Source organism: Lottia gigantea (assembly GCF_000327385.1).
Source record: "Lottia gigantea unplaced genomic scaffold LOTGIsca_41, whole genome shotgun sequence".
NCBI lineage: Eukaryota > Metazoa > Mollusca > Gastropoda > Lottiidae > Lottia > Lottia gigantea.
The window spans coordinates 1,305,712-1,324,252 of NW_008709421.1; the positions used below are offsets into that span (position 1 = coordinate 1,305,712).

Below are 18,541 nucleotides of genomic sequence, written 5' to 3' on the forward strand. Positions count from 1 at the left end.
CGAAGAATATCAACAAATATGGAGCAGAAATAACAAACTCTGGTGGCCATATATGTCTGAAAAAGTTACGTGTCATGTACCTCAGTTATCGAGCATGCTATCAATTATAAATTTGAAATACGTGGTGAAAATGTTACGTAGAATATATAGATTGAAATAAACTAACCTCTTTTACATCTGTTTTTTTTTTCCAAGCGGCACAGTGCTTATAAAGACAAACAAAGCTCTGATAATACACATCGTAATGCCTTTTAATATAAAAAAAATGGGCTTGGTTTTGTTTAGGATTAAACACTTCCGAGGGTTGCAATTGGGGTGGTAACCCAAAGTTTCCGAGATAAAGCCGGTTAACTCTAACGACCCAAGAGGGGGTGTTTATTTTACCTCTTAACTACTGGTTTTGGACTTGATTTTTTCGTAAAATGAATTTCGACCGAGTTTTGCGTCCTACTTTTCAGCATCATGCGGGGTGCAAGGAAGGAAGGACGGCGACATTAGCCTGCTCTTTTTCGATTTCCAACTGTCGATGGATCTTTAACCTAAGCCTCGGTCTATTGTCACAACGACTAAATGCTTTTACCATGTCAGTCCCTCTTAACTGCTTCACTGACAGGGGGAAACCGGGTTGAAAAAATCCCAAGGCATTATCTCGAGCTATGGTGGGATTAAACCCTGGACCTTCAGGTTAGCGAACAAGCATCTTACTCACTGAACCACCGCGGCTCTCTTCAACCCAAAGATTTACAGTGCGGAGTTTGGTAACAATGTGGTTTGGGGCGAGTACTACCTCATGCACACTGTACAAGCTGTTTATCTCATAAGTTTTGCTACTTTGAACTGTTTGAACGATTTGTAGTCCTATCTCCAATTTTCTATTATACAGTATTATATTATTTGATAAATAATATTAAGTTATACATTCAAAGATCAGTAAAAACAATTACTTTCAATAAAAGCCAATAAAACCTTTATATTTCCGAATTTGAATACATCAAAAATATCTGGGATACGATCTTTTAAGACTTAATGTTGTAAATATTTTTTATATGACGTATCTCTCCTTCATCACCTTGATCTAAGTGCAAAGTAAGCTGGCTCGTTTTCGGGGCAACTCACGCATTTTGCATTTACTTTGATTTGATTTATTAAAAAAAAACTCTTAGTATCTCTGCTTCGCGTTGGGGGTTTTAGTTTTTGCAATATATGTATAAAATAACTTCATAAATTGTCATATATTACCTTTGCCTGTGCTTGAAGATAAATTAATTGTGATAAGCGAAACACTTTTTGAATCACAATGCCCTGTTTTTATTTGATCGAAAACTAATTCAGTAAATCAGATCAGTTTGTCAGATCTTGTATAACGTTTGTATGAATCCACCTTAAATACTCTTTAAATGCCAACTGAAATTTTTTTAAAGAAAGAAATTTTACAGAATGTTTAGTATTGCAAGCCACTGTTTGATTCTCAAATTGGTCTAATAAATACTTTCATTTGGAAAAATGTTATCTAAAATCTTTGAAATTTTGAAGTATTTTTCGAATTTTTGTTTCGAGCACAAACGTCCACTGAACATTCTTCAAATGTTAAATATATATTTACTGCCTTGTTGAAACATTGTCAATCTCGTGGGAATGTTTGAGACTTCCCCGTTGTCCCCAGGGGGTAAATAGAATCATCTCCGTCATTTCTTGTCTGTTCTGTACACATTATAGTCTCCTTATATGGTCATGATTAACATAATTGAAATGACCCTGATCATCAGTAAATATTTAAAAGAAAATTATCCTCGAACTTTATATACATCAAATAAAATACCAAAAAGAACAAAGGTCATATGATTAACAGTTTAAGACCTTCAAAATTCAGTAATTCCGCTGGTTTGGCAGTCGGAGCTATTTATTGCCCACGTTCAAAAGTTATGATGGAACGGAAATGATTCAGAAAGGAAACGAGAAAGAATTGAAAACCTCATACCTTTATCTCAAGATTACATATTATGATCTCAAGACAACACGGCCTCCACCAAAGGCTCTACTTCCTGCTGAAAAATTAGGGCACTCGCTCTCCTTTCCGTTGACAAACTGAATCATCAACAGAAAGGCAAATTCACCGGTATGCAAACTTTTCTTTGTTTTGACCCACCAGAATCTGTTCCGGTGATGAAAACAGGCAGGAGTCATGAGATGCCGATATAGTCAAGTACCAACAACCCGACGTCCTCAGCTTGTTTTGGCAGGTTCTGGATAATATTGGTATAATCGACTTGCATACTATGGCGATCTCTTAAAAACGAAATGGACTACACCAAATTCGTGATCACATTGGAATATTGAAAACAGTCATCGAACTGAAGCTAAGCATACAAAGCACGAAGATAATGCAGCACCATGAACCCGATTGTTATAAGAAGAACTCGCTACTGATTCTGGAAAAAAATATTCGATAAATATACAGAAAGGGGGATTATCAGGATTGAACCACAAATCCTCTGTTACTGGAAAATATACATAGAATTTGAAAAGGGGAAAAATTGTTACAGCTTTACCTCTTGCACTTGTGAAAAAGAACTCAAAATATTCTACTTTTACTCAGCACCCCTTTAAAGATGGGTTATAAAAACACCAGTGAATGTGGATATATTTCATTCCCGAGAAAGAGAGTGATGAGAGGTTACATTCTCTGTATCAGAATGCACCTTCTGACACTCAAGGGTGCATATTTGGCTGCACGTTACTATGTTTGTCATTGTGTGAAGATTAAAATATATCAGGTAGATTCTTGAAAAAAGGTGTCTAACTAAATTCCATCTAACTAAATTCCATCCACTTCTTTCAGACAAATAAACGAAACTCGCTGATTTATTAACTAGTGGACTGTGGATGTATACGGTCGGCATCCCGAAATCTATTTTAGTCCTATATAAATTAAAAATTTGATGTTAATTCTTATTCATTATTTACATTCTGAATTTCTTGCCCCAAAGTATTTCGGGGTAATTCAATTATTATACGTCAATGGGTTTTTTGAAATAATGCTTCAGTAGCTGAATCTTAAGTTTACCTGCTTTAAAAGTATTCTACCTCTTAGGATGACAAACCTGGTGTCAACTATACAATCTCTCTATAATCCAATAAATCAATAAAACTAAGTAATAATGCATTAAACTAAATGCTTAGACGCGTCTTTCAATAATTATTTAGTTTAATGGATATATCGTCTTATATACAGATTCTGATAGAAGAATCAATCACTAAAAGCTCCTGTATGCCTGTTTTGATTGACGTGATATAACATATTATTATGTGCCCCATTTGCCCTTTTGTTGTTTTTATAGTTGTACAAAGTTGTATGCACTTGTACGTCATTTTGACCTTCAAAATCGATAGTTGTTGGCCAACATAAACTGTCTTTCAGTTATAAACGTCCTCAAAAATGACAAGTCAAACATTACCATAGTCAAGATAAATTCCATAACACGGGTAGCTAATAAGAACACATAGTCAAATTAAACATAACTATCGACGTTTACTTTCTTACCTCTTAATCTTTTACCCTAATCAATACTTAAAGCAATGTTGGTATGAAATTTTAAGGGCTCTGCAGGTGATAATGTCATCTAATCTTATTGATCTTCTGTCTGTTGTACGCTCAGAAGCTTTTACACCAGACAAATTAAAATGAGAACAAACTTTCGTTCAAAATAACTTTTAATTAAAATAAAATATAATAAAAAATACAGAAAGAAAGTTTCTAATTTTAATTAAACTGCTTCTAGACCAATATAAAATTACTAATTAAATTCTCGGGTAGGTGAGAGTTTGATTCTCCCAAATCTGTAGGTCCAATTAATACTTCATTACGAAAATGGAATAAACGGTGTGGATCTGTCATGATCTGAGCCATTCTTTTCTTTGACAAGAATGTAGAGTAGAAAATATTACCATGTTTTTACTGGGAGGTTAATCGCCCTGGGCTATTATCTTGTTGCTGATTGAAACCTCTGAAATTTGGTGTTTGAATACGAGATGATGCTAGAATGTAGCACATGATATCGAAACTACATTTGATAAACGTTGATCGGATTTAATACCTTCAACACCTGGTCCTGTAAACATTTCAATTTGTCTAAATTTTACATTATCCGGTGGTAAGAATTGTTTTAAAAGATTGTTTGCAAATGGGGCACAAATTTCGAGCTAGTAAAGGCCGTTTGCTGGCGTTCTTATAAGTTCTGCTCTTGGTACAGTTCTCTACATGGATCTTATTTTTTACTAAAAGGAGAAAAACCGTTAACGTTGAAGAGCCTCGTTCGATTTCAATTGTGTGCTGCAAAGTAGTCAGAAATGCATTTCGTAATATGGAACACTAAGTTTCCTATCGCGTTATTCACTTTCGATAAGGCCGTTACGTGCTATACTATTTATTGGGATTAAGAAAAAGTTTAAGGTTAAATGAACCGCCGTTCATATCCTCCAATATTACCAAGGATTGAAATAAATGATCCAATCTGAAACACCAGTATTGTCAGTGTGGACAATATCAAACTAGCCACTAATGCCAGTCAGTAGAGTATGTAAATTGATAAAGGCCGAAAACGACCTAGCAGATCGAGACCACCAATTTCGAATGAAGTATTTGTTCCACCCTAGTCCTGCATATTTCCAACAAGTCATACTCTCCTTTCCCTAACATTTAAACAATCGTGTATGTTTCACTGGTTAAATTGCATTATTTATCAAAAAGGAGCATTTTGGTAGGTCACAATTTTTTTTGGATCAAATTTATCAAAATCTAATTCTTTTTTATCAAGTAGATACGTAGATGCAAATAGCATATTTTAGAAATATTTTCAGTATAATTTTCGACGTTTTTGATAATGAGAATTTTGCATAATGCTCCTTTAAATTAATTCCTAAAAAGTTGAGCATGTTGACACACAAAATATTCCTAAAGTGGAAGTAAAAGGAATGTTACTAAAAACCGAGATTCATGTTTTACAAAATCCAGATTTAGATTCCCTACAATATAAGAAGATGAAGCAAAGGAAACTATGTCTGTTATAAAACCTGTCAGTCTAAAGGTCCTCAATGAAAAAGACAAAAATGTTTGTTGAAATAGTTGGAGCAATCGAACAATTTGGTGATTTTTCAAGTTATGACAATAATCTTTTTCCGTCATAAAATATTGGCTTTCAAACATGTCAATATTGTACTGTGGATATTTGTTACCAATATAAACATCGACAATAGTTATCATATCATCATAGAGATACGGCACATACATCTGTATTTCTCGATACAGTATCTATACAACAAATTTAGTTTTGGCTATTATTAAGGTCCTCTCCGTAAGATGACAATGGACATAGTTTCGAAAAATAATATCATTTTCATAATGAAGTGATGGAAATGAAGAAATTAAAGGACAGAAAAACCGACTGTTTAAACCAAATGAAGTTAATAAAACAAGGGTTAATTCCCCCATTGCCATTAATGGAAAATTTATTTCATAATATTTAATAATACATCATTGGCCATTGAATGATAAGACGTAGTAACATTGTCTTCTTTGTCATCCACCCTCTGTGCTTGTCAGGCGTTTGAACATAACACTCTCTCTGATGCTATAAACAATGCTCACAAAATCTCACAGCCCAATTAAAAAATCAAATTTTATGGTATATGGAATGAATATAAGATATTATTACAGACGAAAATGTCTTTAAATAACACATCTAACCCTTTGGGATGTCTTGGGAACATGCAAGTTAAACTACCAATACATTTTTTAAACTCTTAACCTTTTGAATTTCAGTTAGTCTTGTGAGCATGCAACTTAAACTGCCAGTAAATTTTAAACTCTAAACCTTTGGAATCTCAGTTAGTCTTTAGAAAAGGGAACTTGAACTATCAGTAAATTTTAAACTCTAAACCTTTGGAATTTTAGTTAGTCTTTAGACCAGGGAACTTAATCTACCAGTAAATTTTAAACTCTCAACTATTGGAATGTGTATCTTAACCTACAAGTAAATTTTATATTGACAATATACACTGTACCTCCCGAAGTGCAAGTCAGTACGGCTAACATGGACTGTTTTTCTCACTGGCAACTTAAAAACATTGTGATTGCTTTGTAACAACTAGTCTTGAGATAAAAATTCACAACAAACAAAATCTCTTCCATGACAATAGGTTCATTCTCTCGACATCAACTAATTAGTTTTGTAAACTAACTGTAAATGTTCTTAAATCAATTACCAACGTTTGAAGAACCTGAATATTTGTTGAAGAAATTTGCTCATAAAAATTGTGTACCTTATGTCAATTATTAGGTGTCGTTCCAGTTTTGTTGTTTCGTTATTTTTGACGACGTTGTTTATAATAATTATTAAAAGAATGTTACACTAATTGAAATATTTCTATTGAATGTGTTCATTTAAGTCAAAGGATACCCTAGAAAGCTTTTTATTACTTATTTAAACAACACACACGGTGCATATCAATTAGTTTATTAAAAAAATCGAGTAAATGAAAATTTATAGTCTTTTAGAAATAAAATTAAAATTTTTCCAATCAAAATATAGTTTACCTTGTTGACATCTCATGTTATCTAAGGTCAGGGATATCACTTCGAATAAATATTTTGGCATAACAAATTGATTCATATGCATTACCGTATAATATATACCTCTGTGACTGGGATTTTATTCCTAACATTCATAGACCGATCCTTAAAGGGATTGTAAATTTTCTAAACTTTGTATGAGTATCGGGGACACTGATAGCATCAATTTGCACCATTTCAATTTTCATTCGGACGTCTGCTATTTTTGCAATTCCACTAAAACTAGTTACGTCATAAAACGCGTTAGTTGCAAGACGTTTGAATGAAAATTGGAATGGTGCAAATTAAAGCTATCAGTGTCCCCGATACACATAAAAAAATTATAAAACCTCTTAACAAGAGAAGTCTGATTTTTAAGTAGACCTGGAAAGTAAGGTGCTCAAATTATTGATAGACCAGAACATAATCCCCCATCCCCCACAAATCTAGCTAAAACTACTCAACTAATAATCAGTACATTTAGTTTGTAAAGGGACTCATGGATTTGAGTCTTGAATATATGTAAATAGTCTTCAGAAGTACTAAAAATGTACGAAAATCGCAAAATTCCTATAAAAATACTTCAAACTAGGAATTTTACTCGCTATTTCTTTATGTATTTTCTACATATCACAAAGAATCTTAAAATGGAGAGTCGCCATTTGAACATTTAAACGCGGATAATTCAGGTCACACATAGATTTGAAGGCTCAAATTTCGACGGTGAGCTGTGAACACTTATTACTGATTGGCTTAACAAAAAAATTCCTGTTTCTGAGACTAGAATATGATTGGACACCAAAAGCATGGCGCGCCCTCGTCCCTTTAGATTACACATTCTGAAAACAGGATAAGTAGATACATAGAGGTATATGGCATATTTTAGAAATATATTCACTTAAAACTTAATTTACATATTTGCATATTGCTCCTTTAAATTTAATGGAGTTTGTTGGCGACTTTATATTTGCTCCTCGTCTGACTATTCCAGTGTTATTTCAAGAAGGTTTTAACGTCCCATTGTACTTGGGGCCTTGTGGATGTTATCCTATCCGGAGGACTAGACGCTTTTCAATAGAAACATGCATATCTTAGACTAAGTACCATTAAGATGTGGTCCACTATTAAGATTTGCTCTGAAATAAGTTTGAAATGACCTATCAGCATTAAAACATGCATTTTATTTTATGTCAGGCTATTTTTAGATGTGTACTTTGGAGTCCAGGAATTTTTGTTCTTCCCACTTTATTTGACTATGTCTGTAGTTTGAAAGTTTGATGCAGTAACAAACTAATATTGTCTCTGTTACATGAGTCGACATGCAGGTGGCCAACCAATTATGTTTTACACAGTCGGTCAAATATGGATAAATCGTTTATCTCAAAGTATTCCGGCATTTAATGATTCTTAGCCTTTGACCTCAGTGATAACAGTGATTAATTCCCTAATGGCGGTAAATTGAAGGCAAGACGTAATGACGCGCTGACAGAAACGCCAGCACCTTTGAATGTGAACAATTCTTTGTAACAATATTTGTACAGCCGTGAATATGAAAATTCCATTCTTTGTCAAGTCAACATTATTATTCAAATCTTGATTTTGTGAGAAAGTGTCCTTATCTGCAATTCCTTGAATGTCCAAATAACTGGATAAAAGAAAAATATACAAATACAGACTCCTCTTTGATTGCTCAAAAACTAAATGCACAAGAGAATTAAAAGAATTAAACTCCTTCATTGTGTGTTAATTCGGCAGTATCGATTCAATTCGGGTGCAATGAGGGGGTTAAATGACCCTACGATCAAATGTAAAAGTATTTTGCTTATTCGCGAACGCATCCGACGTAAGTTACTAGATTTCATTTCAGGGTGAAATATTGCCACTACAACTTATTCTGTCTCAAAAGTCATGAACAATTCGTTTTACATCTACAGCGAAGGACGCGTGGCTTTTATCAATGTTTCGATTTCAAGCTTATTTTGTGTTTAAGTTAAGATTTTCTTCGCAAACTTAGTAAATCTACGTCGAATCACTTTTTGCCCTTTTAACTGAACCCAGATTAGACCTTCAACAAGAATGTCGTTAGATCATACACTTGCCTTTCAGAGGTCGATAATCTTGTTTAAGCTGTTGAAAATAAATAAGTTTTTATAATGGAATGGTAAGTATCCTTCAACTTTAAATGAAAAGTACAAGTCTTAAAAGTTGTTAAGCCTAAGAAATAATTTCTCGATTATTATGTTGTTACACAAATTCAGACACGTATGTTATTTTCAGTCACTTTTTGGTGAACAAGCGCCAATAGTAATAATAGTGATAACGATATTCACACAGATAGTGATCATGATGTACTTATACTGATGACGACATTCAGACAGGCACTGATCATGATCATGATGAACTGATACTAATAACGACATTCAGACAGGCACTGATCATGATCATGATGAACTGATACTAATAACGACATTCAGACAGGCACTGATCATGATCATGATGAACTGATACTAATAACGATATTCAGACAGGCACTGATCATGATCATGATGAACTGATACAAATAACGACATTCAGACAGGCACTGATCATGATGAAATGATACTAATAACGGCACTGATCATGATGTTTACTTATATTGGTAACGAAGTTTACACAGATACTGATCATTGTGTATTTATATTGGTATCGACTTTCACACAGACACTGATCATAATGTACTCATATTGGTAACGATATTCACACAGACACTGATCATGATGTACTTGTATTGATTACAACATTAATGCAGGCACTAAAAACGCATTGATTTGTGGAAACCGATTCTCGAAGAACACTTTGATAGTAGTCAAAGTCCTGGTGGTGAGGCAGCGATCATTAACTTAGGTAATTGAATATAGACAGATATATATGAGAAAGTAATTTGGATAGCGGGTTGATCTCCAGATATATTTTTATCAAATAGTTAAACTTCGAACAATTTTGAATTTTTTTTTTCAAACGATTCCAGGCAAATTAAATTCAGACATTATTTCAAAATACTTCTTAATGTGAAAACTTTAGTCGAATGTCTAATGAAATATAACAAAAAAAATATTTCATGAGCATTTTTTTTTATTTCTTTTTTTAGTAAATACAATCATATTTTGAACCTGAAGTATCTTTTTATGATAATATCTTTCAGGTGGTTGGTATGTTATAGAAACAACTAGCCATGTTTATTTTAGCTTCTATGTTCTTCAATGTTTGATCATTTTGAAATAAGCCCCATTGTTTTCAGAAGACGCCATGAGAACGTATAAACAAACACAGTGTTAGCAGTTCTTCTGGCCTTCATAGTTTGTATAGCGTTTCGAGTTTCGAATACCTTGTCCTTCGACTTTACTTTGCTTCATTCTATTAATCAGGTTGGTTGCCTTCATTCTACAGTGATCTAAACAACGTCTGACAGATGAACAGTCGCATCACTTGTTGCTTTCAGTCAGAACATACACAAGTGTCAAAGGATTAAAACGTGAATTTTGAAATTTGAAGATTTTGTGAACTGCTAGCTATAAGATACGACTTACATTTCGACAAAAAAGCTTCAAACATGGATGGATACTTATAACCTTGCTTTTCTCTTTTCTACTGAAGTTTATTTGTGGCGACCAACGAAAAAGATCGTCTACTGCTCTTGACGATATAATAATTTTTGAAAAGTATCAATTTATCTTAAAAGTGTTGTAAGAAAGGTTTTAATTTACGACTAAACTGCTCACCATCATGATTATAAGAAATATAATAGTTTTGGTTATATTTTTGACTGTTTGCCCGTATCCCTGTGCTGGACATGGAAGAATGATGGATCCACCAGCTAGGAACAGTATGTGGAGACTTGGATTTAATAACCCTGTTAATTATAACGATAATGAACTATATTGTGGCGGTCGCATGGTAAGTGGATTTGTTTCTCTTCATTTTTTCACAATACTTGAAATAGCCCACATGTTAAGGCATTTTTACCTGACATACATTTCAGAAATGTCTTAGTTTCGTCAGCCCACCTGGTTTTTGATCTACGAAAACACCATATCATTCTATGGGGACCTTTTTTCGCCTCCTCGTGTCTACGAGGGAGGAGGACTATAACTTTCTTTTGCCTCGTTCAATTCTCCGTACCTTGGAAAATTTGTATTAAAACAGTATCGGATGGGATATTATCGTTTGGATATGAAGTACTATTTGAACATGGGTATTACCGCTTCTCAAACATAAAAGCAAGAAAATGTTTTGATTTAAATACAATTAACATTGTTGTATTATTTGAATGTCCACAAATTAAACCTATTAACCTTACTATTCTGGAATGGTAAATTAGATAAGTATGCTGGACAATAATTGCCACTCTTTAAAGTTATTAAAAACTCGATACTGTCCTGGTGCTCTAACTGTGGTCTAAAGCTTGATTTAATCCCGGCTAATGGTACTAAGAGAAACCTCAGCGGATTCTGTGGCTGGTTCGACTTGGTTCGCTAAAGGACAAGCTTCTACCACGATCGTCGGAATTTCGACAAACTTAAAGTATCTTTAAATACCACCGGTCACTGTCTTTCGCCGATATTACTGACCACATAGTGACCACATTATCTGCGTGGAAACTATTCCTGTTCGTATTCTCATTCCTCAACAATACATATATGTATATCAGTAACAATGTAGCTATAAAAATCCAAGCCCTAGTTTATTGTTCCCCATCACTTTGATAGATCTGGAAAATAACAATTAATACATATACTGATATAACTTCAGATAAATACAGACTATCTGTAACCCTTTTCTGAACCGACATTCAACCTACCGAAATATACCATTTACATTGACACTACGTCTAGGTTGTTATTACCAATCTCATATCGAGGTATACCTAGCTATAAATTTCCGCGAGAATATAAATGACGGCCATGACCATTTTTTCTATCATGTTGTCAACGAATTACAGGACTTATGAGAAGTGACGATCAACGCTGAAAAAAGAGCTCAATCAACATAACTATATTTTTACGAAAACAGAAGACTTACTTACTTTGCATAGAATACTGTCAACCTTCGATTTTGGAATTACACATATTTAAAAATAATCACTGCATCTTTTTGTATCGGGGATATTTATAGCTTCTTTTTTCCAAAATTCCGACTTCGCTTTCGATGTTTTTGGTTCCTATAGATCTAAATTATGGCAACAATCACAAGTACCAGTCAAGAGAAATGATTTTAATAGAAGTAATGAGCGAGAAATTCAATATACAACATCCCTTTCAATGCCCTCAACATTATTTGAGTATTTTCATTTAACTACAAAAGCATTATTTCTGCAGGTCCAATGGATAAGAAACAAAGGGAAATGCGGAATCTGTGGAGATCCATACCACGGAAACCGACCACATGAAGCTGGTGGAAAGTTTGCCAATGGTGTTATTGGTAAGAGCTATCACGAAGGAGAAGTTATTCCAGTAGTTGTTCATCTTACAGCTAATCATCAAGGCTGGTTTGAATTCAAGATTTGTCCAGTGAACGACCCCAAGACAAAGGTTACCCAAAAATGTTTAGATCAACATGTTCTACAGAGAGCTGATGGTAAAGGAACGACTTTTCCGATTCCTCAAGGAAAATACAACGCTTTTTTTAATTTTAGTGTTAAACTTCCCGAAGGATTAACATGCAAGCAATGTGTTATTCAGTGGAAATACAGGACGGGTAAGACTATTTTACTCTTTTTTTTTTGGCACGGAATTCAATCTGAATCCTCATCCTGTGTCAATATCATCAGGAAAAAATAGATAGAAAACTAGCTTTGAGCATTCATGTGGCTTAGAACGATAACGGACAAACTTTCTAAGAAAGGAATATGAAGATGCTTGACAAGCCTTTCTCGGCGATTACTTATGACGGTTTGTCCAATTTGTAGTATCCAAGGGGTCTCTCTCAAAATCAAGTAAAGAACTTATGGAAAAATCATCTTTAATGAGCGCCGCCTTTATCAAAATATTCTAGATCGGCATTCAATTAACCTCGCACCATGCGTTGAGATTAGTTAGGATTTCGTCTCTCTATTTTTATCATGAGCGGCTAAAATAAACTCATAAAAGCCAATTCGACTCAACACGGATTTATGCAGTTTGTATTAAACATATTCGATACCAACTTATATGCAAGAGAACGTGACGTATGCTTATAGTTTAGAATTTATTCACTGTATCTTTCCTAAATAACATGAAATATTTACACAGAAGCAACAACTTTTTATATTTTTTATTTAAAAATCGAAAAATGTCTTATTTCGTGACGATGTTTATGTTCGATGTCTACATTTTAGACGTGAGAATTTCCGCGTATGAAAATAACTCTGAACCAAATATGTCAGTTTTATTACTGTTACGTAATTTACAAACTGTACCTCAGTAGCATTCTTTCCATTTTGTCATCAATGTTTTCAAAGACTTAAAGACATTTCAGTTTCTTTTCTTTCTTTTCAAACAGATTTTTGTACATGTTTTTCATTGCAGTATCTTTGAGTGCCTTGAATATTTTTTGCATACCGTTGAACATTTTTTCCCCAGCTAACTATTGCCTAAAGTAAAAAAGTTCATTCAAATGTACTTTTATAATTTGCAATCTGACTCTTTTGTACATTTGTACTGTCTTTTGTTTCATTTAAGGTAATACCTGGGATAAAGACGACAGATCGGGAGTTTTCTGTCTTGGATGTGGACCTCAAGAAGAGTTTTACAATTGTGCAGATGTCGAAATCTTACCTAAAGGTCAAAAGTCTAAATGGGTAAAAGAAACTGTCCCTACAACAACTACAGTCAGCACAATGACGTCACCCCCTACACCGAAACACAGACCCAAACCACTAAAGAAGAATACTACCCCATACCAAAAACCGAAGACCACCTCAAAATACAAACCAACAACAACGACTACATCTAAACCAATTAAACTGATCCGACATAAAGAAAAACTGAGAAAAATGAAGAAGGATACAACATCTTCTGAAACGTATTTGGTCAATCCAAACATGCTCGACTCGGAACGACGTGACTGGCGCGCTTCAGCATCACCTAAACAGCTCTCTAGGTGGGTGAAGACTAAATCTCAAAACAACCAAAATAAAAAGTCAGTATCACCTTTTAAGAAACCTGAGAAAACAACAACTTTTAAGAAACCTAAGAAAACAACAACTTTTAAGAAACCCAAGAAAACCACAACTTTTAAGAAACCCAAGAAAACCACACTTCCAACATGGTTGATAAACACACGGAGAATCCAAGAACGTAAGCAAAAGTTAGTAGCCAAACGTCAACAATATCTCAGACGTCAAGAATTAATACGAAAGCAGAAAGCTTATCGACGAGAACAAGAGCTCAAACGAATACGAACAGAACAAATGAGAACCACAAGACGCACGATTAGCACAACTGCGTCAAAATCAACCAGACCTACAACAACAACAAAAACGACGTCAACCAGGAGACCTGTGACTACACCAAAACCCACCAAACGTTTCCTAGCAAATACAAAGTATACTCCGTGCACCAAGCACGCTCATGAGCCGAATTCAATGGTTGCCAGTACAGACTTACACGATATACCACCACCAATTTCTGTTCGTGGAAGACATTCTCGACCAGCTACGCCTGCACCAACTACTCAAAATCGCGTCTACGTAACTAGAAAACCTTCATTTAGTCAGTATGATTACGTCCCTAAAATAAGACCAAGGGTGACAGATGCTCATTTTGACGTTGAATACCCCGAACATCCGGTTGTTGACACAGATAAAACTTTGGAATCTCCTGTACATAGACACAATTTGCCGTTCCAATCGAACAGTCCATTCGCAAACCCAGGCCGTCCCCATACCAATCCTTTGATAAACTATTGGTGGAATCAGTATCAAAGACCAATCGTTAATTTATGGAACAATGTGCGACCCGTTTTGAAATGCCACGCCACAATTACGCTTGGTGGTGGTATGGATGAATGGTGTACGGCTAACTGTAATGCTAACTTTTGCCCTGGTGGAATGTGTGTCTGTTCACCACAATCATCTGTGTATCCTACGTATGCCGTTTATCCTCGTGAATCTCAGAGTTGGATGAATAGTTATACCCCGACGGTTCATCTGGATACACCAAGACCACTTAACGTCCAAAATCCATACGTATTACACCGAAGACACCAACAGCAGCTACAAGCTTATAAAAATAATGCCATTCGACAACAACAGCAACATTTGTCAAATATTTATGCTGGCCATAATACAATTCAAAGGACAGTACAAGAAGAGAATATTGCAGAAAAATTAATTAAGAAATACGCTCCGACTATTACATCCAAGGCAACACCAGAATCTGCGTCTACAATTATAAAACGATCGACAAGCAAAGAAGAAAAAACAACAACAGAAACTCCAAATAAATTTACGCCAAGTTCATTAGCCTTATCTCAATCAGTGTCACCAACTCTGGCATCTGGATCACAAGTTAACACTGATAAGACAACATTTGCTCAAATATCACCACGGCCCATCTTTATCACATCCAAAACACCCAATCGAGCCACTACTTCCAAAGCACAATCATTCTTTTGGCCACTGCTCAAATCATTTAAAGCATCAATACAGTCATCTCGAATTCCGAAGCGAACATCTACGGCGTGGTTGATCAATACCGAGCGTACTCACAATTCGGTTGCTAAAAGCAAACCAACAAAACAAACTTTAATACCGGAGAAAGGGTATAAAGCATCACCATCTTCTGAAATTGAAGTGACAAAAGTTCAGAAAAGGGCCAAAAGACTAAAATCTAAAAATCAGTTTCGGAATAAAAATATTAAGTGCCGCGCGGTTGGACGTTACAAAGGTTTGGTGCGTTTCGATAATTGGTGTAATAGAAACTGTAAACTTACCATTTGTCCGCTGCTGATTTGTCAATGTGAATATTACTGACAATGATTATGTTTAGTATAACTTATACAGCATAGAATAGAGTGCACGGGTCTGTGAGCCTCAATATTATAGATGTAAATATTTTGTCCATAAGATTTTTATACCAAACTGTACAGATGTAATTAAGCTTGTATGGAAACATTTTTGTGATATTCTAGTTATGTGCTGAGAACATAAGCTAGGAAATATTGAATCATTGAAGGTGATGAGAATCAAAATCTGATAAAGTGAACAAGCTATCACTGAGGTAGGATTGATCATAATCGTTATGCTGTTTTAACTCGACTCGATCTTGCAGACTTTGACGATGGATTTCTGCTACATTCGGCTAACTGATGTGTTTTTGGTTAAATGTAAAAAGTTACTTGCATAAGCCAAACATCAAAACTAATTATGCTAGTTAAGTTTCATTAACAGTTTATGTGGTACAATACTAAGACTGTATGGTACGGAGGGCATCAGCTAGTGGCTTTGCTGACGAACAAATTGATGACCAACGTTTGATGATCAACAACTGATTACCTATGCTTGATGTTCAACAACTGATTACCTATGCTTGATGGTCAACAACTGACGACCAGTGTTTGATGGTCAACAACTGACGACCAGTGCTTGATGGTCAACAACTGATGACCAACAATGAAGAGTAGTGGGGTAAACCTTTCAGTTCTTTCCCTAATAAAGGGAATGTAAGTATTGAATGTTAATACAGTTTGGTGTGGCTTTTTGAGTGAACTGATGTCAGTTGAGGAAGTGTGTTTTTAAAATAAATTGGTGAATGATTTTACCATTTTATTTTACTCTGAGGTTTTATTTCTAATACGTTTTAATACGGTGTTGGAAAGGTTACATAGGTTTAAATATTATATTGCCTTTGGTGATTTTTATGGTTCAACTACATTGTATGTAAAAAATTATACGTTACAATACAGCCACCGTGTCAAATAGTATAAGAAATGAAGCCTATATTATATATTTAGCATGAATTTCTATTTTGAACTGCATTTTTCTCGTTTGTTTGACGTGCGTGATTCAACTATGTTTAACTTTGACCCGACTGAACGATTGCCGATACTATTTTCTCAAATCAGACAGAATGGGTCCCAAACGCACTCTTAGCATGTATACAGTTTAAATTGTAAAAGATTAGAGATCTGAACTGGGGCATGATATATTCTGAAATTGCATTTAAAATTTTATTTAATTTACTGCATTACTATGGTTCTGAAGTGTGACAATTTGAAAATATAGTGTTTAATTTTGCGTCATCTGATGCATGAGTTTTGAAAAATGGGTGATTTTCATTTGATTTGGAATGCGAAATTCTTTTTAACTCTCGTAAGTATTAACTATCTAATCCTGCACAGCATTTACTGGTATGCACAAAATTTCAAATTGCAGCGCGCCCGGTTTTTAAAATAATGTTACTTCTAAATCGCGTTTCTTGTTCAAATCGTCGGTGCGCGATATCGCGGTATCATAAGAGAGTTTAACTAATTATTTATTATATAAAAAAAGTGTGTAAAATAGTTGTACAAAGTGTAAATTTGTAATTAGACTGTACAAAATAGTGTTTTAATAGACAATTAACACTAGCCGGTGATTGAATTATTTCAATTCTGTGTATATTTTGACTATTTCTAACTTTATAGTGAAGAGTAACTGCGGGTTGGATTTGCTTTGTACATTACCGTATTTTATACGTTTCATACTTGTATTAAAATTTTACAATAACAACTTGTGTTTGGGTTTGCTTTAGTGGCAGGAGAGGTCATGTGATAAGCGGCACCAAAATATTTATTTTGTTTTAGGTTAGAATTTGCATGCAAATTTACTAAACTCGGTACAATTGCTTTGATTTGGTGTGAAACAAAAAAACGAATTTGTGTTTTGTGAACGCTGCTTATATAGTTCGCTATCTTTAAATTACTTTTTTTCAAAATTGCTATAATGATATAGTGAAAAGCAAAACAGAATGTTAATATTTTGGTTTCGTTTAGCTTTGACTGATCTCCTAATTAACAGAGGCATCAGAGGTAGGTGAAGGAAGTTTCTTCATTGTGTGTAAAATGAGGGTAAGCATGATATGACGTTATCTTTAATAACACAATGTTATGGTATACAAAACTCCTGAGGTTTATTGTACACAGGTGACATTATCTTGTTAGAGCATATTTTGCAAATTCTGGAAACTGTTTTCTAATCTACGAAGTACGAACAATAGCCCATGGTACAATATGAAATGAACACAATCTTTGATTCGATGACTTGAATATACTTGTTACTTGCAATAGCAATTTGCTTTGATATCTCAAAACCACTTAAAATAAATGCTGAGCATCAGTAAATCTCGCAGTTGGAAAAAGATATACTGATTAGTTAAAAAATTTCACGTAGATCACGATGAAATAATGGTAGAAGAGAAGTGATCTTAATGCAATATAAATTTTACAATTATATTATTATGCAAATCAGGGCCAATTAAAAAAAAGTTTCTGCTACCACCTTAAGCATACATACAATCATCGACGACATGTTTCTTGCATCTTATTCCAGGCACATACTCGTGGCAATTCAACATCTTCTCAATCAAAAATTGAAAGTGCTCCAGACACAGAATTGTTTTAAAAGCCTGACCAATTTGATCGTCAAATTCATTAAGACTTAGACATACAAACAAACAAAATATATATATTAGTTGTAGATTAGTTTTGATGGTATTATTGTTTTGTTATGGCCTTTGTTATTTGTTTGGTCTGGAATAGGTGAGTACAGGATTTAAGTCAAAGGTTCATTTCTACCTCCCTAGATCTTTTCAGTTGTCACAATGGAAGTTTAAAATGAAGTGTCGATGGTAATTTGGTAAGCCCCAGTTTGAAATGTTGTGTATGTTATTTATTTCGCGTTTTCGCGTCATTTTTCTTCGCGTTTATTTTAGAAAATTT

At 34.4% G+C, this 18,541-nt stretch overlaps 1 protein-coding gene across 1 annotated transcript; it reads left to right on the plus strand.

Moving 5' to 3' along the window:
• Nucleotides 1-10,369: 10,369 nt before the first annotated feature.
• On the plus strand, nt 10,370-13,397 carry LOTGIDRAFT_122611 (hypothetical protein; the record flags this gene model as incomplete). Its single annotated transcript, XM_009060251.1, has 3 exons — nt 10,370-10,540; nt 11,962-12,340; nt 13,303-13,397. Coding segments are annotated over 3 exons (645 nt in total), but the record flags the coding sequence as incomplete, so codon positions are not given.
• Between the last annotated feature and the right edge of the window lie 5,144 nt (nt 13,398-18,541).